This window comes from Hyaloscypha bicolor (genome assembly GCF_002865645.1).
Source record: "Hyaloscypha bicolor E unplaced genomic scaffold K444scaffold_53, whole genome shotgun sequence".
Classification (NCBI taxonomy): domain Eukaryota; kingdom Fungi; phylum Ascomycota; class Leotiomycetes; order Helotiales; family Hyaloscyphaceae; genus Hyaloscypha; species Hyaloscypha bicolor.
Genome location: NW_020194555.1, coordinates 3316964 through 3338345, shown reverse-complemented (window position 1 = coordinate 3338345; position 21382 = coordinate 3316964). Strand labels below are relative to the sequence as shown.

At 49.2% G+C, this 21382-nt stretch overlaps 7 protein-coding genes across 7 annotated transcripts; 5 read left to right on the top strand and 2 right to left on the bottom strand.

Annotated features, from left to right (window-relative positions):
- Window positions 1-480: 480 nt before the first annotated feature.
- Window positions 481-8800, top strand: K444DRAFT_524943 (putative NADPH--cytochrome reductase; the record flags this gene model as incomplete). The annotated part of the gene is made up of 7 exons (XM_024874398.1): window positions 481-2256; window positions 2308-2625; window positions 7025-8001; window positions 8055-8151; window positions 8197-8286; window positions 8339-8433; window positions 8485-8800. The coding sequence occupies 7 exons, from the start codon at window positions 481-483 to the stop codon at window positions 8798-8800; spliced, it is 3669 nt and encodes a 1222-aa protein (XP_024739825.1).
- A 1004-nt stretch (window positions 8801-9804) lies between these two features.
- On the bottom strand, window positions 9805-11407 carry K444DRAFT_558278 (kinase-like protein; the record flags this gene model as incomplete). Its single annotated transcript, XM_024876815.1, has 1 exon — window positions 9805-11407. One exon carries the CDS (start codon window positions 11405-11407, stop codon window positions 10169-10171), a length of 1239 nt encoding a protein of 412 aa, XP_024739824.1. The 3' UTR covers window positions 9805-10168.
- A 168-nt stretch (window positions 11408-11575) lies between these two features.
- K444DRAFT_651794 (putative 26S proteasome regulatory subunit rpn-1) lies at window positions 11576-14800 on the top strand. The gene is made up of 4 exons (XM_024885739.1): window positions 11576-11883; window positions 11933-12003; window positions 12062-14530; window positions 14587-14800. The coding sequence occupies exons 1-4, from the start codon at window positions 11736-11738 to the stop codon at window positions 14614-14616; spliced, it is 2718 nt and encodes a 905-aa protein (XP_024739823.1). The 5' UTR covers window positions 11576-11735; the 3' UTR covers window positions 14617-14800.
- A 2658-nt stretch (window positions 14801-17458) lies between these two features.
- K444DRAFT_512614 (ankyrin repeat protein) lies at window positions 17459-17719 on the top strand (the record flags this gene model as incomplete). Its single annotated transcript, XM_024873495.1, has 1 exon — window positions 17459-17719. A coding segment is annotated over one exon (261 nt), but the record flags the coding sequence as incomplete, so codon positions are not given.
- Window positions 17720-18299: 580 nt separating this feature from the next.
- On the top strand, window positions 18300-19036 carry K444DRAFT_354085 (uncharacterized protein). The gene is made up of 2 exons (XM_024872118.1): window positions 18300-18664; window positions 18722-19036. Exons 1-2 carry the CDS (start codon window positions 18388-18390, stop codon window positions 18916-18918), a joined length of 474 nt encoding a protein of 157 aa, XP_024739821.1. The 5' UTR covers window positions 18300-18387; the 3' UTR covers window positions 18919-19036.
- K444DRAFT_354047 (uncharacterized protein) lies at window positions 19037-20237 on the top strand. The gene is made up of 4 exons (XM_024872117.1): window positions 19037-19315; window positions 19365-19517; window positions 19568-19680; window positions 19737-20237. Exons 1-4 carry the CDS (start codon window positions 19154-19156, stop codon window positions 19927-19929), a joined length of 621 nt encoding a protein of 206 aa, XP_024739820.1. The 5' UTR covers window positions 19037-19153; the 3' UTR covers window positions 19930-20237.
- Window positions 19968-20419, bottom strand: K444DRAFT_354033 (uncharacterized protein). The gene has a single exon (XM_024872116.1). The coding sequence runs from the start codon at window positions 20292-20294 to the stop codon at window positions 20007-20009; it is 288 nt and encodes a 95-aa protein (XP_024739819.1). The 5' UTR covers window positions 20295-20419; the 3' UTR covers window positions 19968-20006.
- Between the last annotated feature and the right edge of the window lie 963 nt (window positions 20420-21382).

The following is a 21382-nucleotide window of genomic DNA, read 5'->3' as shown; positions in this document are numbered from 1 at the left end:
CCTTTTGGTGCTGCGGAAATCGGCCGCTTCTCGATGCCGAGAACAACAGGACAGTTTTTCAGTGGGGGCACGGGGAACGGCTTGATCTAACCGAATCAACAAAAGGAGATAGCGGATTCCGGGATCGAGCGAAGTTGTTCAAGAAGATTCTAATCCTCCGGCACATTCACACTCGGCGTTGGTGAACACTTGGATTTCTTTCAAGTCTTTGCAAGATCTTGTCGCGCGGTACCCTCTTCTTGGCGGGGATACCGAAAGCCTGGTTCAGCCTGTAAGCTTGTGAATCCGCCTTTTATTAAGGTTATCGTGTGCTGAGACCACGCAGCCGAAATTCCTGAGCTGACCATAGATCCATTCAACACAAACATCACCTTATAAACCACCTGCGATCGGTCGACGTCTGCGAGTACAACCGCTCCCTTCACTTCGAATTCATTTGCTTCGTTGTTCTCCTCTCGCTAGGGGGTGCGCCTATTCGCCATGGCGCAATTCGATACTCTGGACATCGTGGTCCTCTCTGTGATCTTTTTGGCCACTGTTGCCTGGTTCACAAAGGGCAAATACTGGGGCATAACAAAAGATCCATATGCAACATCATATGCCGCTGCAAATGGCAACAAGCCAGCGAAGACGCGGAATATTGTGGAGAAGATGGAGGAGTCGAACAAAAACTGTGTAGTCTTCTACGGTTCACAGACCGGGACGGCTGAGGATTACGCCTCGAGGTTAGCAAAGGAGGGCAAGAGTAGATTCGGCTTGGAGACGATGGTGGCAGACTTGGAAGATTACGACTACGAAAATCTGGACACCCTCCCCGAAGACAAGATTGCCATGTTCGTTCTGGCGACTTATGGCGAGGGAGAGCCTACCGATAACGCTGTTGACTTCTACGAGTTTATCACTGGCGAGGATGTGGCTTTCTCCGAAGCCGTAGACCCGCCACTGGAGAAGCTTAAGTTTGTGGCTTTCGGCCTGGGAAACAACACTTACGAACACTACAATTCCATGGTCCGAAATGTTACCAAAGCTTTGGAGAAGCTCGGTGCTACAAGAATTGGTGAGGCAGGAGAGGGTGACGATGGAGCCGGCACGATGGAAGAAGACTTCTTGGCATGGAAGGACCCCATGTGGACTGCTTTGGCAGAAAAGATGAGCCTCGAGGAACGAGAGGCAGTCTATGAGCCAGTCTTTGCCATTACAGAAAGAGAAGGTCTGACAAAGGAGTCCCCAGAGGTTTATCTTGGAGAGCCCAACAAGATGCACCTGGAAGGCAGTGCCAAGGGTCCCTTCAATGCCCACAACCCATACATTGCTCCGATTGCAGAGTCCCGAGAGATTTTCACTGTCAAGGGCCGGAACTGTCTGCACATGGAAATCGATATCAGTGGTTCCAACCTCAGCTACCAAACAGGCGATCACATTGCGGTTTGGCCAACAAATGCTGGAAAGGAGGTGGATAGATTCCTCAATATTACTGGTCTTCTTTCAAAGCGAGACTCTGTCATCAGTGTCAAGGCTTTAGATCCAACGGCAAAGGTTCCATTCCCAACACCGACAACCTACGACGCCATCATCCGGTACCACATGGAGATATGTGCCCCAGTCTCTCGTCAATTCATTGCAACTCTGGCACCATTTGCTCCAACCGAAGACGCGAAGGCCGAAATGGCCAAGCTCGGCAGTGACAAGGATTATTTCCACGAAAGGATCAGCAACAGATACTTGAATATTGCGCAAGCTTTAGAAACAATCAGCAAGGAGAAGTGGACCGCCATTCCTTTCTCGGCCTTCATTGAAGGTGTCAATAAGGTCCAGCCAAGATACTACTCCATCTCGTCGTCATCGCTCGTCCAGAAGCAGAAGATCTCTATCACAGCTGTAGTTGAATCATTGGAGCTGCCAGGGCGAGATGCACTGAAGGGCGTCACAACAAATTACCTACTTGCCTTGAAGCAAAAGCAGCATGGCGATGAGCACCCTGATCCCCATGGTCTGACCTACGAGATCACCGGACCAAGAAACAAATACGATGGGGTCCACGTCCCGGTACATGTTCGTCACTCAAATTTCAAGCTCCCATCAGACCCCTCAAAGCCAATCATAATGGTTGGCCCCGGCACCGGTGTTGCACCATTCCGTGGCTTCGTTCAAGAGCGAGCCGCTCAAGCAAAGGCTGGAGAGGAAGTTGGACGAACACTCCTGTTCTTTGGTTGCAGAAAGCAGAAAGAAGATTTCCTCTATTCCGACGAATGGAATGTACGTATCCCCCAGCCCGCATTTCTTCAATCTTGCTCACAATCACAACAGACCTACAAAGAAGCCCTCGGCGACAAATTCTCCCTCATCACCGCCTTCTCCCGCGAAGGCGCCAAGAAAGTCTACGTCCAACACCGGCTTCAAGAGCACGCCAAAGAAGTCAACGAGCTGCTCCTGCAAAAAGCCTATTTCTATGTCTGTGGTGATGCGGCGAACATGGCGAGGGAGGTGAATACGGTTCTTGCAAAGATTATGGCTGAGCAGAGGGGAATCCCTGAGGCGAAGGCAGAGGAAATTGTCAAGAGTATGAGGAGTGCGAATCAGTATCAAGTACGTCTGTCTATAAATTACCCCCCTGACGATCTTCACGTCAATTTACCCTCACCCCTATCCCTGTTCCCGGCTTCCGAGGGTGGCACGTGAGGTATCGTTATTTGCAAACAAATGCTGATATATCTTTCTTTAACAGGAAGACGTCTGGTCATAGACTCATCAATCTTGCAAATACGCCTCTCTATTTTCAGATGTATCACTGTTTGAGTCCCAACCGCCTCTAATGCTCTCCCCTTTCTCGCTCAATCATGTTACGATTTTCCTTTTTGTCATTCGGTTGGCGCATTCAGATCAGATCAAGGCATAGTCATTAATGGCACGTGCGTGGGTGGACGCGTCTTTTTGGCATCCGTTGGCTTTTCGATGAATGGCGGGGCATGCTGGGACGATGAATCATGGCTGGTGGGAGGTGGGAGAGATGGTGATAAAGCGAAGGTGATGGAAGTTGGTTTTATATAGAATTGCATACTCGTTGGTGTCTATATGATCAATTCAATAAACTAAAAATCATATGAAGCCTCTCCCAGTACTGAGTCTGTGACGCCAAGTTCGAAGCATGCGATACGGGAAGCTCGTGGTGGCCAAAATAAACAAGCAGTATTTATTATTTCAACCTTCCGAGGACACAATTGGCAATGTATTTGAAATCAGAGAGAAGGGAATAGGATTTTGAATCCTGCCTTGATGGATATGATGTTTAACGGTGGTAGGCCTTTGAATGTACAACAAGGCGAGATGACGTTGAGGATTTAGTTTGGTATTTTTTGTCTACTGCGAGAGAGGTTTCTGCTGTGTGGAGAAGCGGAAAAGGGAGGGGGGTTGTTAGGGTGGGGCCAGTCTAGTCTCGAGATCCTGACCTAGCCAGGGGTGGCGGTGGGGTGGATGGAAGGGTAGCATCTAAGATGAGATGTCAGATTTGCGCTGGGATGGAGACATGGCCACCGGAACGGGAGTGATTCGCAAGGTAAGTTGTGGGCGGCCTTTTGCGTGATCAGACGTGATGATTATGGGGTATGAGGAAGGGAGAGTGATACGATTTACGCTGGGATGAGAGGACGGGTTACTTGATGAGGATTAGGTTGTGTTCCTTTCAGCGAGAGCTTTAATAGATAGGCGGTCAATGTGAAAGGGTAACATGAGTACAATTAGTATGGAAAACAGGAATAACGCGGGGGACGGAGACCGGGCATTGCGAGACTTAATTCGGATCCAAACCTAGCAAAGACTTGGTTGCAAATTTCCCAACCAGCCCAGCCCGTTTGAATTACCTTCATCATTATAAAGTGGCGTGAGATGTCAGTTTTGTAGATGGCAACTACGACGGAGGTACATTCGACCCGGGCGGGCCTGTCTGCGAGTTCGCAACGCTTCGCACGTTCATCTTCACATAAGAGCGTTTACACGCAAGCCGTTTGATGATCTAGCAGGTTGAACCGATGGGCTTTGATCACGCGGGCGGGAGCGGATGTGAACGGAAGACTGTAGTCAACCACGTCTTGAAGAGTAAGGCTTGCGAATACCTTCATGTATGAGTCTGTTCGCATGTACGGAGCGGACATGCTGCAGATTCGGGTGGTCGAAAGGGCGGCTTCGAGAAGAGAAAGTCGATGATGCAGGAGGGGAATCGTGCATGAAAGGCAGATTGAAATCGAATGCACAGACTGACAGATGCCAGATGAGGGGTCATGGCGCTCGAGAGGCGGGAGTTAGGTTGGAGGATGTGAGCTCCGTGGATTTGTTTTTTGGGACGCCGGCGTTTTACGAGACCAGTCCGGGACATTCGAGAGCGGCCTCGGATGTGGGCACGGGCTCCTCAGACGAGAATCATGGATAACGGAGTTGCGGTTCAGTATCTTTTGTGGCCAAACTTCTGTCTGAGTGGTCATGGATTGGTAGGTGGTGTGGTGATCTGGGGAAAACAAACCTCGCATTGTGCCGGGAATGCGCCACGGCTACGTTGAACACCATCTGTTTGACGAACTCTCCGGGGGTCTCCTGAATCGCCGAACCGAAGTGCTTTTTGTCCTGGTAATCGGGAATTTCTCCCTTTGCCTGGTTCGTCAATGTTGACCAATGACCAGCCCAACCAAGACAATGCGTCAAACATCGTATCAGACTAGTAGGGCTTCTCGCATCCGGGGAAGTGAGATCTGGGAGAGAGGTGCGCAAAGACATTGGACGCCTCTTACAGGATGCAAACAGAGAAGCCTCGAATCCAGAGGCTTGAATCTAGTTGAGGCAAACAAAGTTGACTTCTCGAGGGTGAGCGGAAGCGTCTGATTTAGCGAGGGCAGGGTGCGCTTTGTGGCCCCTGGTCATCCGCACGATCCTCTTCCACATTTCTAGACTCAACGACAGACGTCTGCGAAAAGGAATAACCTCACGAAGTAAAGAACATTTGGCATCACTCAGCTCAATTCCAGCGCCAAGGAGATTCCCAGAATATGACATTTCATCGAACCAGCCGAGAAGCGGTCAGCTTGCTGCATTGGTCGGAAACTGGCTAGTTGGTTTGCCAGACTGCGAGTCCACTCACAGTCATGGAAAGGAAACTCCGCTTTGCTTTTTCTCGGTTTGCCCCAAAACGATCACTGCCGCAAGCAAGGAGGTACCATGTCGTATGCTTGTCTTATGCCTTTCCGAACCCTGAGAAACAGCTGGGTCCGTAGAACGGAGATACAGCTTCGACGTGCGCAGGAGAAGTGTGGCTTCGAATCGTGCCTTCAAATGGCCTGCTATACCGAAGACAATATGGCCAGGTATCCAGATGCCAAGGCTGATCGATTGTAGCAGCCTGGGAAAAACATGGTACAATCAGGAGCATCGAGTGGACCTGCCACCCAACGTCTAAATTCGTGGAATGTCCTAGTCGAAGGCCAATGATTCCCCGAATGGGATACCCGCCCGAGCCGACCACTCTGTGGCAAAGGCGTCTGCCCCGTTTTTTCTTTGACCTCCATACGTCGGGGGAAATACGCCTTCCGAGGTGTTGGGTCGAACGCCCAGGGACATCAAACGAACAGTGACAGTGGTTGCGGGCCGTGGCTGTGTTCGTACCGGGAGTGCTTGTCGTTTGAGAGATCGCAACTGAAGACGCACCTGGGGGCGCAAATCCATCAGTTCTTGGTCCTCCAGTGCGTGCTCTCTGTCAGATCTCACTTGGGGAATTTCGTTCACCCACCTCATTGGCCTGGCAGGCAATCAAATCTGTCATTTGGACCCTGCAGGCGAGGGATCGTACGTACCCAGACCCGTTAGTCAGTCTTCTGTTTCCTACTGTTACCCGCAGAAGCAATTCCATCTCCAGTTGGAGGCGTACAGCCAGATCCGAACATGGCGGGTTCGCCAAACCTGCTCATTGTTCCTTGCACCGCAGGTAAGTTGCGTGCAGCAGCGATCATTCTGTGGCAGAAGAACCCTACGGTGCAGGGTCCTGCATGTTTTGCAGTGCTGGGGCTGGAATTGTCTGCCTGTGTGGTCATCTGGCGCATAGAATCGCAGCGGAAGTGGAAGCCATAAAGACGCCTTTGTCCCCACCAGCAAACCTACGCATGGCTTGCAACATCAATATCCCCATCCCCAACTTGGTCTGGTTGTAGGCGGCGAGAGGTGCCATAGTATATTATATCCTTCTTGAGTGCGTGTTGCGTTTGGCCGATGTTCGTTGCGTTGTTCGCTGCCTCCAATCATTGTTTACTTGGGGGACTTCTGGGATTCGACTCGACCTCGCTCTTTCCGCTTAGCATCTTCAACAACCACAAGCACTTCCTGCCGAAAACAGAAATTCTGGCCAAGCACAAACCCGCATCTTCCGTCCCATCTACTTCCTTCCTTCTTCCTCCTCCTCAACAATCAACAACAACACCAACAACAATCCATCACAATCTCTTTTCTACCACCCATTCTGGCTCGATAGATAGCTTCCTATCATCTAGAACTCCACTCGCTACCCGTCACAACCCTCGCAGCCTTGTCACTCCTCGAACCAGCAAAACTTGTACCTCGCAGCTGAGCTCGTCGCCAAGGGAACAAAGGAGCTCAATCGTTAGAGGTTCTTCCTAGGTTTGTGAGACTGCCATGATCCATCCCTTTGACAAATAACTCGTTGACCTCGATCAGCCACCAGTTTCGAAGCCAACAAGTACTTCAAGCTCTTGCTATAAAGCTGTGACTGTAAGTTGATTGTGTTCTCGACCTTTCCTTTGCATTCACCTGAAGAATTATGGGGATAATTCACTAGTTGTGGCCGCCCGATGATGCTTTGTTTTCCGGATACTACCCCCGCGTCTTCCTTTCCATTCACTCTTGATATTTACTTGCCTGCCACAACCATTTTGCAAATTTTCCTTTCCACCTCTTCAACCTCGTCAACCACCCGATCTGTCTCCAACATTCCTTCCTCCCATCGCAACTCCAACTGACACCATCAATCTAGATCACCATGTCTTACCAGCGGACCGCGAGTGAGCCCGCCTTCCACAATCGCTCGTCCTCCAACATGTACACCCAGCCCCAAACTCGTACGCATCGTGACTCCCAAGGTCAATCGGCTTCGTTCACGCCTGTCAACATGTCCGGCTCCCAGAACGACAGCGCCTCGATGGCCTCATTGATGAACCAGTTCGCTGGCATGGCTCTTCCTGGTGGCAACATGGCTTCGGCGGCAATGGCAAGTGCCCAGCTTCCAATGGGTACTAGCCAGTACTTCTACAACCCGGCAGACAATACGTATCTGGTAGCTCCTGCCATGTATCCTCCTCAACATTTGGGCGCCACTCAGCATGCTGAAAATGCCTACGGTTCTTATGCTGGAGCAACATTGCCTTATTTCGCTCAGGGAGCAGCCTATCCTAGCTACATCCCCGGCTTCCCTCTCATGCCGTACACCCCCAATCGGGCTGCCAGCTACTACACCGATCGCTCTGATCAAGTCCACAAGGAGGTTCCGGGTCTCGAGAACCGTCGCGGCTCTTACTCTACCAACGAGTCTGCCCCAGGCACCCCTTACTACGGATCAGTTTCCCAGCGTGAGCAAGGAACCCAGATCGCTGTAGTTGATCGTTCTCCCTTTGGATCTACGCCATCGCCTCAGCAGCTTCCTATCCAGCACGCTGATCAACAGCCTGTGAAGCCTCTGCCTTACAAGACCATTCCTGTCAATATTGATCTTGATGCCTTGCTGGTTCAACACCCAGCTATCCCCCGAGCCGTTCCTGCCGTCTTCACTCCTCGTGAGAGCATGAGAACTCTGGATCAGAGCTTGTCAAACCCCATTTCGGGCAATCGCAACGTCTACATCCGCGGCCTCCACCCCAACACTGACGATGAGACCCTTGCTGCCTACGCTTCACGCTTCGGAAAGGTCGAGACATCCAAGGCTATCATTGATACTTCTACTGGAGCTTGCAAGGGGTAAGTAGTCTCTAGAAATTCTCGTCCGCTCTTCCTCGCTCATCCGTCTCTAGTTTTGGCTTTGCCAAGTACTTCCATATTCGTGACTCTGAGCTTTGCATTCGGGGTTTCTACAAGCTTGGCTACGAAGTTGGCTTTGCTAGGGTTTGCGTTCTTTCTCCTCTTCTCGAGATGATTTTGGCTAATTAAATATAGGAGTCGTTCAATTCTCGTCTCAAGGCCGAAGGTGATGAAAGCTCAACCAACCTGTACATCTCCAACCTTCCAAAGAACATGACTGAATCTGTAGGCTTCCCTCGACTCTACCTGGTTGACCAGAGACTAATGCAACCCATAGGAACTCGGTGCAATCTTCATGGATTACACTGTCAGCTCCAGCAGAATCCTTCGTGATCCCCAAACTCACATGAGCCGCGGCGTTGGTTTTGCACGGTAAATAGTAGTCTCATCCTCCAAATGCGGACGAAACTGACCTGTTCACAGCTTTGAGACTCGCGACGTCTGCGAAGAGATCATCAAGAAGTTCCACGGTCAGCCCATTGGCGAGGAGGGCCTTCTTCTGCAAGTTCGCTATGCCGATACCTCTGCTCAGAAGGACCTGAAGCGCATCACCACTGAACGCCGTCAATTCAGAACCAACGAGTACAATGTTGGCGCGTATGGCACTGCCGCTGATATTGCCGCTCTTTCACCACCGGCCTTGATACCACTTGGTACTCGCAGCACTCAACTAGGTCGCCACATCCCTTCGTCCAGATCTAGTGGTTCTTGGAAGCGTGAGCATTCTGGCACCAGGTGAGTTCCTTCCTCGTTTGCGGATGATGCGAGTACTGACAAGTCAACCAGTTCTGCCGGCTCGGTTCCCGGCTTCAAGGACATTGATCGAAAGGTTTCTCTGGCCGATGCTGCTGCTAACAAGTCCAAGGAGAAGTAAGTCGAGCTGATACTCAATAGCTAAAGCCTATCTAACAACTCTTCGCAGGCTCGCGGGCTCCACCCCAACAGTTTCCGAGGACGGCACTGCTGACGACGGCGTTACCATTCACAATGACTCCCCAGCTGTCGCTCATGGCGGCTCTGCTTCCTCTCCATCTGCCCGAAAGGCTTAACGCTTCCCTCGGCGGCATACTCGACGACTTCATGCACGTTTCATTTGGGCTTTCGATTCTTTCTTTGCATTTTCGTATCGCATCGCCCACTCTTTCGTAGTTTGACACAGTCACAGAGTCGTTTGCAGCAATGCCCTTTACTATTGACTTACGATTGATTGATAGCACATTTCATCAGCCATACATGCGTATCCGCCAAGCAGACATACATATTCGGACAACATATTCTATGTTGCTTCGCACACTCGTACCGACAATATCTTTCGAGTCTTACGACCTAGCGGTACATCGCAAGAACGGTATTTTAAAGCATGGTTGTGGCATTTTGACATTACTGGCATGGAACATTCCTTTATGTCCGGCGTTGAAGGACACGGAAATTAAAAGCAAATGCACTTCTTCCCTGTAAACAATTTCTCTTTGCTGATGTGGCTATTACCCAACTGGTGGCGGACTTCTGTAGCATAAATGAAAACATTGTAAAAAAAAATTATCGTTCCACCGTGATCAGCCGAAGTCTTGAGTCGCTCCGTGATCAGCCCGAGTCTTGAGTCGTTCCACGATCACGATGATTTCGTGGGCCCTGATTAGCTGACTTCGTCATCACGGCGATGGCCTCACGGACCAGCTTACGGCTTTCACACGGTATTCAAGAGGGATTTACGTCCCCAGACGTTAATGTGATGTCTTGTCTCACAACATTTGCCTTGCAGCTCCAGAAAGGTATGCTGACAAAGCGGTTTGACCGAATTGTGATCCAGTGTCACATCCTTCATTGAATTGCTATGCTACTCTGCTGTATTCTTACAGAGGAATTCGCTCAAATTGTGTTTGGGGTAACATCCTTGTCGCCTCAAGTTCTCCACAACCTCCCCAGGTCCCATGAGGTAACTGGGCCCTTGTAGTTGCATCTTTGACTCTTGTGGTTGCGACGAACCAAATCATCCAAAGGGGCTTCAAAGAGCTGCCTCAGCTCCTTTGCAGACGGATCTGCAATTATCTGGGCACTGTTCATTAGGCAGACTGGGCAAAGAGTTCAAGTAATCTCTTGATTGCAATCATGTTTGATCACCGATCTGGAGTTTTTCCAGCGAAATGTCCTTACCCTTAGCCTGAAATGGATCAGATGCATCGCCTTCCATAGTCTCCACTTGTCTCCCGGTTTCGTTTTCCGGCTCCCCGTCCTCCTCGCCTTCTTCCTCTTCCTCGTCTTCATCCTCGTCCCCAGATTCTTCGTCCCCCCTTGCAGCTTCCGGATCACCATCCCCGTCTACTCCAACCGCTTTCATGTAAGCCTCGAGTTCCTTTGCCATCTTTCTCGAGAAACCAGATGCTTCAACAGATACATCCAATCTTGTGACACCATCTTTGCCAATTAACTTCCGGGCATCTGCGAAATGGGGACCTTTCTCATCACTGGTAAAGTGGAACCGCCGTTCAAAGAATCTCTTGATGCAGTTGACGTCCCGGTCGAAATAGTACTCTGCGTTGGCGTGGTCTACAGAGACCATTTGGGGGAAATCGATGAGAATTGGTGTTAGAATTATTGACTCCGTCTCCTTGTTTTCTTGGAGTTCTTTCTTCACCTCCTCCTTGATCAAGATGTTGAATTCGTTGAAGTCTCCGTGTATGAGGCCGTATTGTGCAAGGCGGAGGATCATGGAAATAAGTTCGGCGTAAAGAGAAGCTGGATCTGGGACGGAAGAGATCTGACGCATGGGAAAGGCATCGATGAGGGACATAACAATCGTGTGTCTGGACTGGGCCAATGGTTCTGGGACTGCGAATCCATTTTCTCGGAGAGCAGTCATGAAGGTATATTCTTTCAGTGCTGCGAGTCGGGACATGTACATCCAAGAACCGGACGATCGATTTCGGAGGTAGTCTCGATTTGCTTTGACTGTTCGGAAAGATATTCGGCCAAGTCTGTGGATCTTCAGTACCCTCTGCACACCTTGCTCGTCTGCTACCACGAAGATATCGCTTTCTTTGCCAACTCCAATCTGGTTTCCAACGCTGTAGACATCTTTGCGCTTTCGGTATGTGTTCAAGGCCAGATAGTCCAGTCCTCCATAAGTCAGTCGATAGCCATCGTATTTGGCATTTTTCAGTCGCGCGATCAGTCCAATTTTTGCCAGTGCTGATATGCTCTTGTGTACCCCTCCTCGCAGCCCAGATATTTGTCCGATTAATGGTGTAGGGACCACCTCATGATTTCTCGAGCCCGTTTCGACAGCTGTAAGTGTTCTCCAGTCCTCGCCCGTCAGATACCGCATAGCTTTTGTATCAAGCCTCATGTTGGCGGCGTTCTTCGAAGTTTCGAAGTTCTTGAGGCTGCAACAAATTATTTTTCTGCGGTCCAGAAAATGATGCCGCTCGGAGAATGATCCCTGTCGGGCCTCGCTTAGTTAGCAAGCCGTTAGTTTCGCGGTCCTGAAGCTCTGGTCTGTGTTTGTACGCGGAAGCTTGGAGTGCCTGAAAGAATCACAACATCAAATCCAAATCTTGATCACAAATTGCACGAACAACGCTCTCACGATCCCTCGATACCCCGTGTTCTTCCTACGTATCTGCCAGTGTTCACCCTTCCTCCATCAACGCCGAAACTCCAGTTGAGAAATCACGATGGCGCAGGATGGCGAGCCGCCAAAGTCTGTTGACAAGGGCAAAGGGAAGGCCGTAGATGGAGAGCCGGGCAAGGCTGAGGAGGTCAAGAAGGATAAGGATGGAAAGCCCCTTGTGAATGGGAAGGCGGAGGAGGTGAAAATCGGAGGTATGGTGACCGCCTTGATTTGCGGGATTCTGCTAATGGACTTATCCAGCGCCCGAAGAGCTCAGTGAGGAGGACCAGCAGCTCAAGAGTGAACTGGATATGCTTGTTGAGCGCTTGACGGTATGGAACTCTTAGTCCTTGACTCCCTCCAGCAGTTACTGACCTGCTTTTGATCTAGGAGTCCGATACCACACTTTATAAATCTGCTCTCGAAGCCATCAAAGATTCCATCAAGACCTCTACCTCATCGATGACCGCCGTCCCGAAGCCCCTCAAATTCCTACGACCACATTACGAGCCGATGACAAAGCTGTACGAAGAATGGCCAGCGGGAGATGACAAGAACTCCCTGGCGGATGTGCTTTCGGTGATTGGAATGACATACTCGGATGAAGACCGACAAGATACCCTCAAGTACCGATTGCTTTCACCAACCACAGATATTGGCTCCTGGGGACACGAATATACCCGGCATCTCGCTTTGGAGCTCGGAGAGGTATACACCAAGAGATTAACAAACGATGAGCCCTACCAAGACCTTATTGATCTTGCTTTAGTTCTGGTACCTCTCTTCCTTAAGAGTAATGCGGAAGCCGACGCTGTTGATTTGATGAGCGAGATGGAGATCATCGAAGATATCCCAAAATTTCTCGACAAGGATACATACCCTCGAGTCTGCCTCTACATGGTTAGCATGGTCAGCCTTTTGACATATCCCGAAGATCAGTCATTTCTCCGAACCGCACATAAAATCTACAAACAGTATGGTCAACTCACCCAAGCCATCGTACTTGCTATACGTCTGAACGATATTGAGCTCATCAAGTCGGATTTCCTCTCGACTGAAGACGTGTCGATCAAGAAGCAGATGGCTTTCCTTATTGCTAGGCAGCAAATCGTATTGGACATTCCAGATATTCCAGAGGATATCTTGGAATGCTTAAACAATACCAAGTTGCCTGACCACTTCAAGGCCCTGGCTAAGGAGTTGAATATCCTCGACCCAAAGACAACCGAAGATATCTACAAGAGCCATCTGGAAAGCAACCGCGTTGCGGGCTTAACAAACCTTGATTCTGCTCGCCACAACTTGTCTGCTGCATTCGTTAATGCATTCGTGAACGCTGGATTTGGCAACGACAAGATGATGATGGTTGAGGAGGAGAAATCTAGTTGGGTATGGAAGACCAAGGACGAGGGCATGATGTCTACCGTTGCCTCGATAGGCACACTGCTCCTTTGGGACGTTGAGGGTGGTTTGGACAAGATCGATAAGTACACCTACGCTCCCGAAGATCAGATTCAAGCTGGTTCTTTACTGGCTATGGGTATCATGAGCTCCGGAGTCCGGATTGATTCGGACCCTATCTTGGCTTTACTCGGTGATGAAGAGAGGCTCAATCATAAGAGTCCTATGGTCCGTGTGGCAGCGATCATGGGTCTTGGTTTGACATACGCTGGCTCGAATCGGGAAGCCCTTTTGGATCTCCTCCTGCCCATTGTTGGCGATACCTCCCAGGATATGCAGATATCGGCTATGGCTGCACTATCTCTTGGCATGATCTTCGTTGGTTCTTCAAACAGCGATGTCAGCGAGGCAATTGTCCAGACCTTACTCGACGATGACCGGAAATCGCAACTGAAAGACAAATGGACTCGATTCATGGCTCTCGGTCTTGGCTTGTTGTTCTTCGGACGACAAGAAGAAGTCGATGTTATCCTTGAAACTCTCAAGGCGATTGACCATCCGATGTCGAAACCCACTGCAGTTCTTGCCGAGATCTGCGCTTGGGCTGGTACTGGAACCGTTTTGAAGCTGCAGGAACTTCTCCATATTTGCAATGACCATATCGAAGATACCGATGAAAAGAAAGGCGATGAGTTGCTCCAAGCTTACGCCGTTATTGGTCTGGGCCTTGTAGCCATGGGCGAAGATGTTGGACAAGAGATGGTTCTTCGCCAATTCGGCCATCTGATGCACTACGGCGAGGCCAATATTCGGAGAGCAGTACCTTTAGCAATGGGTCTGCTCAGCCCCAGCAATCCCCAAATGAAGGTCTACGATACCTTGTCGCGGTACAGTCATGACAACGATAACGATGTCGCCATCAACGCCATCTTTGCAATGGGTCTCCTCGGTGCTGGGACTAACAACGCAAGACTGGCGCAACTCCTCAGACAGCTCGCAAGCTATTACCACCGAGAACCAGAATGTCTCTTCATGGTGCGAATTGCCCAAGGTCTACTCCACATGGGCAAGGGCACCCTCTCCATCAACCCCTTCCACACGGATCGACAAGTCCTCTCGAGAGTCGCAGCTGGTGGTCTCCTCTCCGTCCTAGTTGCCATGATTGACGCCAAGCAATTCATCGCCGACAAGTCACACTACCTCCTCTACTGGCTTGTTACTGCCATGCACCCCAGATTCCTCGTCACTCTTGACGAAGACCTCAAGCCTCTCACAGTCAACGTTCGTGTTGGACAAGCTGTCGACGTCGTGGGACAGGCAGGTCGGCCGAAGACAATCACTGGGTGGCAGACACAGAGTACTCCTGTTCTGTTGGCGTATGGCGAACGAGCAGAGTTGGAGGACGAGCAGTACATTAGCTTGACTAGTAATCTTGAGGGGTTGGTCATTTTGAGAAAGGTATGCATAACCCCATCTCGGTTATTTTGTAGCGTAAGATACTAACATATGAACAGAATCCAGACTGGGAAGATGGGAAGAGCTAAGCGGGAGCAGCATTGGCATGAGACGAAATAAACTGTATAATAGCTGTAGACCTGATCTCGGGAAGCGCCATCAGCTACCAAAACGGACGATAGATGAAAAACAGGCTTTTCAAAGAATTGTTCTTCGATATGCGGGTATAATCTATCCCTGGTTGGGAGCAAAATGTGATTCGTAGACATTGCCCCTTGACGCTTGTCAGCCGTAACTTCGCTTGCTGTCCAGTGCTACCAATGCAGCTAGCGCTGCCTTTTCAGCCCTCCAGCCTTGGGAGTTGTTCTTGTCATTATTGCAGACCTTGCAAAGACAGTTTTGAAGTCTGTTAGCGCAGCGTATAGCGAAGTACGTTATTCGAGGTTCACAAAGGCGCCCGTTTCCGGAGGTCGCTCATCTTGGCCACCATTTGCGCAGACTGTCGGCAGTGAGGCTGGCAGAGAAGATTTCTTGGTGACGAGAGATACTGATCCGATAACTGACAGTCGTACCTACGCAGTTCATGGTAGTGAAAAGCTATGACTTTCCAGTAAAAGCCCGCTCTCCGCTCTCTTTTGGCATATGTCATGTGTATGCAGTTCGAGCTGATGTCTTCGGAATCTCAGGCTGGCAGAAAACCTCTGGGGGAGGGCAAAAGGCGCCTTGAGTGACGAGTACAAGAGTTATAGCGTCTTCGATCAAGAAGACAGGCCTGCTTCTTTAAAAGATATGCTCGATGTTGCTGAAAAGAAGAAGCAAATCTGTATCGAAAGACGACTTAAATTCAAGAAAAAGAGACGGAAATTGTCATACGTGACCTTTTGGACAAGGTAATAGGATGGGTGAACAGATTCAAAGAAGTCGGGAGTGGTGATGCAGTTCTTGGGAGTGCAGTGCTGCCATGGACCGACATTTATGTCCTGCTCCAAGTGCGTATTTTCGAGCCCACTACTGTAATGCGAGCATATGATCGCTGCTATTTAGCTTCCTATCAAAGATGTGCAAACATATGGGACTTTTGTTGAAGAGCTCGAGTTCACGTCACATCTGGTTATGCAATGCGCTCTATTCGACAAACTGTATCTACAGACTCTTGAAGGGTGGGAAAATGAAAGAGCGCAGAAAGAACTGATGCAAGCTATGGTCAAGTTGTATACTGTTGTGCTGATGTTCCTTTCGCATGCTATACAACGGCTGAGAATGAACACCCACGAGACGACCGATTTGAATACGGATACCTACTTCCTCAAGATGGCAGAGGAGAAGTTTGATGTAGATGAAATTGCTGGCAGGATCGAAAGTGAGTGTCATTTTCCCCGGCAGGATTTTCAGTCCACTTATACAATCAGCCAGGTGCCCAAAGCGCCAGACCCTCGCCACTACATTCTTACTCGAGTGAAAAGGGTGAAAAATATGTTTCCTTTCCCTCTTGTTCCATTCCAATCTCCAAATAGCTAATAAGTATTTCGCAGTGTATCACAGTGTTGAAGAAGTGAGGAGGCTAAAGGATATATTGCATTCGTTAGAGGGACTCACGCACTGGTCGGCAATTGCAACATCTAGCCCGCCCGCGGGCCAAAATCGTAAGCTAACTGGCCCTTAACACACTGAAGTTGCCATAGAACATTCGAGACCAAGTTCATTGCAGTGCTGATGGCGATAGTGGAGAGTGATGTCAACAATATACTGGGAAGAAAACCCGGGTTGGGGGACATGCACGATCAAATGTTAAAGACACCAGCTTCAGGACCCATTGTTGGTAGATCAGCAAAGAAAGCGCTGAATTGGATGCTGTGTGCACAGAGACCGCTGAAAAGCCGAGAACTCATCGCGGCCATTTCCGTGGACTCTGATGGGCATCATACATCTTTGACCAGAAATCATATTACGTCGATATGCAACGGCATCGTGGTCTGGGACAGCGTGCTAGACGAATTTCGATTCACTCATCTTTCCGTCCGAGAGTATCTTGAACTTCGGGACGACTACAGCTTCACCAAAATCCATACACTTGCTTTAGAAAGATGTCTTGATGTATACCTGTTCGAGTCAGTAACTTCAACAGACTCTACTATCGAACAAGCGAATGGGAATTATCGGTCTATAGCCGAACGAAATGAGATATTTCGGAACTATGCAGATATTTACTGGCCTTTGCATTGCAGAATTGTACAGGATAATCTGGACGAGGCCAACCTTCCGACGAAATTGCAACAATTCCTTTTTCAGGAGTCCACCTTGAATAACGGTCTTTCATTCTCAAAGTGGATATCGGCGATGGACTCATCGGAAGCCAAGATCTCACGTTGCCCTCCCATCCTAAGACGCCAGCTTGGAGCCATGTTCAGTACATCGACAACACCCTTCTTTCTGGCAAGCGCTTTTGGCTTGACATCGATCTTGGACTACCTTGACCGAAACCGCCCCAGAGCCTGGGATTGACAAAAATGCTTCTTCGACTGGAATCAACAAAATAAGAACGGAGACACAGGTTTACAGGTTGCAGCGGCATGCGGGCAGACGGCGACACTGAAATTGCTGCTTGAAAAGGGGGCCCACGTCGAGGCAAAGGGTGCTCAGGTATCAATGGCCCTCCACAAAGCTGCCGAACACAACCAAGAAGATGGGATTTCATTTCTGCCTAAGCAGGGAGCAGATATTGAGGCGGCCACGGCGGGAGGCTGGACTCCATTACTCGTTGCTATTGAAAGAGGGAACTAGGCTGCGGTCTTCATCCTGCTGGAAAAAGGAGCAAAACTCAACACGAGCAACTACGGCCGCTGGGGTAAATCACCCCTTAGGTTGGCTGCAGAAGGAGGCTACGGTGAGATCGTAAAACTCCTGATCGAGGAAGGGGCCGGTGTGGATGTGCTACACGCGGCTGCTAAAAGTGGAACGCAACATATTGCGAAACTACTCTTAGATCAGGGGGCCGACATCAACCTGGTGAATGAAGAAGGTATTACGCTGCTCCATATAGCAGTCGAAAATGCGCAATACGCTCTTACCGAGTTCCTCCTTAGAAGAGGGGCAGACATCACGATAAAAGATAAGAATGGGAAGACTCCCCTTGACTTGGCAAAGAGCCCTCGGCACGAACGCATCCGCGAGCTCTTTCAAAAGAGACCTCCTATTGACGGACCGGTTATTGATGAAGTAGGCATGCCAGCTGATTTGCAGCCCCCCAAGCAACCACTGCTATAAATAGGTCGGACAGTATGTGGCGAAACCCGAGCAACAGTTGGGGACTTCTTCTTAGGGCATCGAGAATACCACGTCGTCGGAAGGCCTTCCGTGTTTGACCTACTGTATGGGAAGGGGTCCGGAAGTTTTAATTCAGGACGTTACAGACAGTATGAAAGAAATTGAAGAAGCTACGCGTGTGTTTCGATGGTTACATCTTCCTGCCAATAATGTACGTATTGTGTTGTCTACCGTTTCTTCTTCCTGATATGGCTAACTTTGGGCAGGTGATATGGGCCATGGTAGGCATCCATTCATAGCCGAGATATATTGCTAACATTCAATTTAGGATCTCATGAAAAGGATCAACATAGAGCGGAGGACTATGGAAGATAACTCGTGGGGTCCCGTCTCCCCAGTTCGAATCGACTGGTCTGAACAACAACATAGAGGCTATCTTCCCCATTCAGTCTTCATGAGACCAGAATTAATGCGAGTGGGAGTGGTGCTGCGGCCATATATGTATAATGCTTCTTTACCTTGAACGTCTTCGAAGCTAACACTGTGTTGCTCAGCTACCTTACCTCAATTATGAGGCCTACAAATATCAATCTTGCATGGATACCGTGATACAAGAGGTCACAAGATCGCGCCAATCTGTTTCGACCAAACAGTCGCCCCTTGTCGACGTGAATTTGTTACGAGCATATCTTCGTCCTTCTCACACAAAACAAACCTCCAACTTTCATGTTCGGCGTACATTGGACCAATACAACTACACCTTTAGAGGAACTGACGCGCGAGATAAAGATCAATTAGTGTATCGCAACACCGGCCTGAACCACGAGCGACTTTTTATGGTTGAAGAGCTCTTGCTCTGGATACTCGATGCAAGTGTGTCCTCTAGAACATAACTAAGAGAAGATTCTTGATCTGACACATCCCCTACAGAAACCATCATAACCTGTTTCCCCAACCGGTGGAGACAGGACGAAGATCAAGAATTCATGATTTTCGATACTATCCTCGCCGATCTTAATTCTTCTCAGAGATTGCCAATATTGAATAGCTGGCAGTTTGCGCTGTTCGTTATGTCTCACTGCCTCTATGCAGTGGATCACGGCAAAGGATTTGGGAAAGGGGCATGAAATTCATGGACTTCTTCGAGAGATCTATTGATATTATAGTAACTAGCCAACTCGAGTGTCTCTTTGACTAAGAACAGGGCTTTAGCTGTACTAGGCAACAGAGCAGAGACGGCTTCTCAAGGAATTCAAGGTTACAAATATTTCTCCGAATGGTGATCAACTAAGTTCTCTTGATATTTCACAAGAAACCAAATTACTCACAGAGATCGAAAGGATTGGCGAAGAGCTAAATACGATGATCCTGGTTAAGGATGCTCAGTATCGTGTGATCCAGGGCTTCCCAGTACGTAGGGACCTGCGAGATGACGAATGGCATCAAATAGTTCGTCGCGCATATTCAAAGCATCATCGCGAAGTTGAAAAGCTGCGACAACAGGCAAACCGCAACCGTGACGCTGTAAGTCTTTGATTAACCAGAACCTTCGATAGTGAGCTGACATTCAAAGTTAATATATCTCGTCGACTTGAAATTAAAGAAGGTTAATGCATTCGAAGCTTCTCTTTCAAGACAACAACAAAAAAACACTGCTCGTCAAGCCGAGGAAACTTCAAGACAAGGACAAACTCTTATGACCTTCACAATCGCCACAATTATATTTGCAAGTTCTTGAACCGTCTCATATGACAGATATTGCTAACGCAGTTCCAGCTCCCGTTGTCATTCATGGCTGCCTTCTTCGCCATAAACTTCGAAGAATTCCCAAAGAACAGCGATGGATCATCACACCTGACTCTAGCCTGGGTTTCCAAATACCTCTATACGTATCTATCCACTTTCGCAGACACGAAATCATTGTGCTAATTTCGAATCTTCATAGTTGGTATCTCGATGGCAGTGTCCCTCCCCTCCATCCTTCTTGCTTTGAACCTGGCCCGTTTAAGAGCATGGTTTGCAGATGCCTGGATGTGGATCCAACCTCCTTTCTCTCCAATCAAGTACTTAGCATGGTCTGGCCTCGGTCTGTCACAATTAGCTCTAAGCGCGCCGATATTGCAAGTCAGGACGAATGAGGAATTGAAAAAGATGGAAACGTCACTATACTCGCCAGATCATGTCGATGAAGTGGAAGAGTTCCATCCAGAGGGAGTCAAGTCTCTCTCAGCAACATTGAGGTGAAAGAAAAGGCCGGCAGGAGATTTGGAGAATGGGACTGCAAAGGGTATTGCCAGATCTTGATAGGGGGCTGGCATCGCAGTTGGGAAAACGATAGCGGGATTGCGCTTACTCGATTTCTTTGGACCCGACGATCACATTCAAATCTTCCAAAAAAAACCCCCAAAAAAACCCCCCCAAAAAAAGGGATTAAAAAATTGTGACCCAAGACCAATTCCCGCCGTTGCTCTACTGGGTAATTATTCAAACAATCAAAATGCATTGAACTATCCACCTCTACGTCCAGCCTTTCCCACCGAATCTAGCTTCTACGTCACCCTCATTTCGGATTCTACCTTCACCTCTATCCATAGCCTCGGCCTTCACAGTACGGGCTGCGGTCGACATCTGATTTGCTCACTCTTAGCTAATATTTCAAATATCTTACAGGAGAGACGGCTTATCACAAAAAAATGCTAGTCCACGACCAGCTTGCAAAAGTCCCGATTGGCGAGTTCTGGAGAATGCATTCCCTCAGCAGAGATGCAAGACTTGTACCACATTTTTCGGTGTGTTCATCAAAAGACTATCTTTCGGCTCGCCCCTTATCCACCTTTCCTCAGTACCAAACATCTTCTTTCCATCATGCAAATGTACGGCCCCAATGACCTCGTGCAACAACTCACCACTATTCCCGCCGAACTCCCTCATCACAATCGGCACACTGCACCCTTGAATATGCCACACCTGATCTAACGGCCTCGCACGAGGAGGCACCATTCCGATGTACTCCTCGCCTGACGGATCCAATCGACGGAGGACAGATAATCGCATCCCGCTTTTCAAGACACGCTCGAGGGTGTCGATAAAAGCATTAAGTTGCTCAATAGTGTTTTCTGTTTTCTGCTTTTCTACATTTATTTGACTTTGGCTTCGGCTTTGACTGGGCTTGAGAAATTTCCAACTTCCCCCAGGGGATTGAGGACGAGAGGTAGAACGGGCTTTCATCTGCGACCATTCCCGCAGTGTCCAGTCCATATATGGAAGCCATGCATTCTTGTCAATCCATTCTATTAGCGCAAGGTTGTGCATCGCCCCCCTTCCCTCGGGTGTCCAAAGCTTCGAGAAACATAAAGCTGCGGACTCCACAGTCATCCCGGGGGGAAGGAGACCCATTGTCAAGGTTTGCAAGATGCAATCTCGCACTGCGAGGTCCTTATCCTTGGCTCTGCTTAGCGGGGAATTTTCACCGGCTAGTGAAGCCGTAGATGTGATCCAAGGTACTCGAGGCTCAATTGATAGATTTAGGCTGATTCGTCCCTCGGAGCTCGGCTGAGCCATCACAGAACTAAGTTGGTATATCGTGCCACT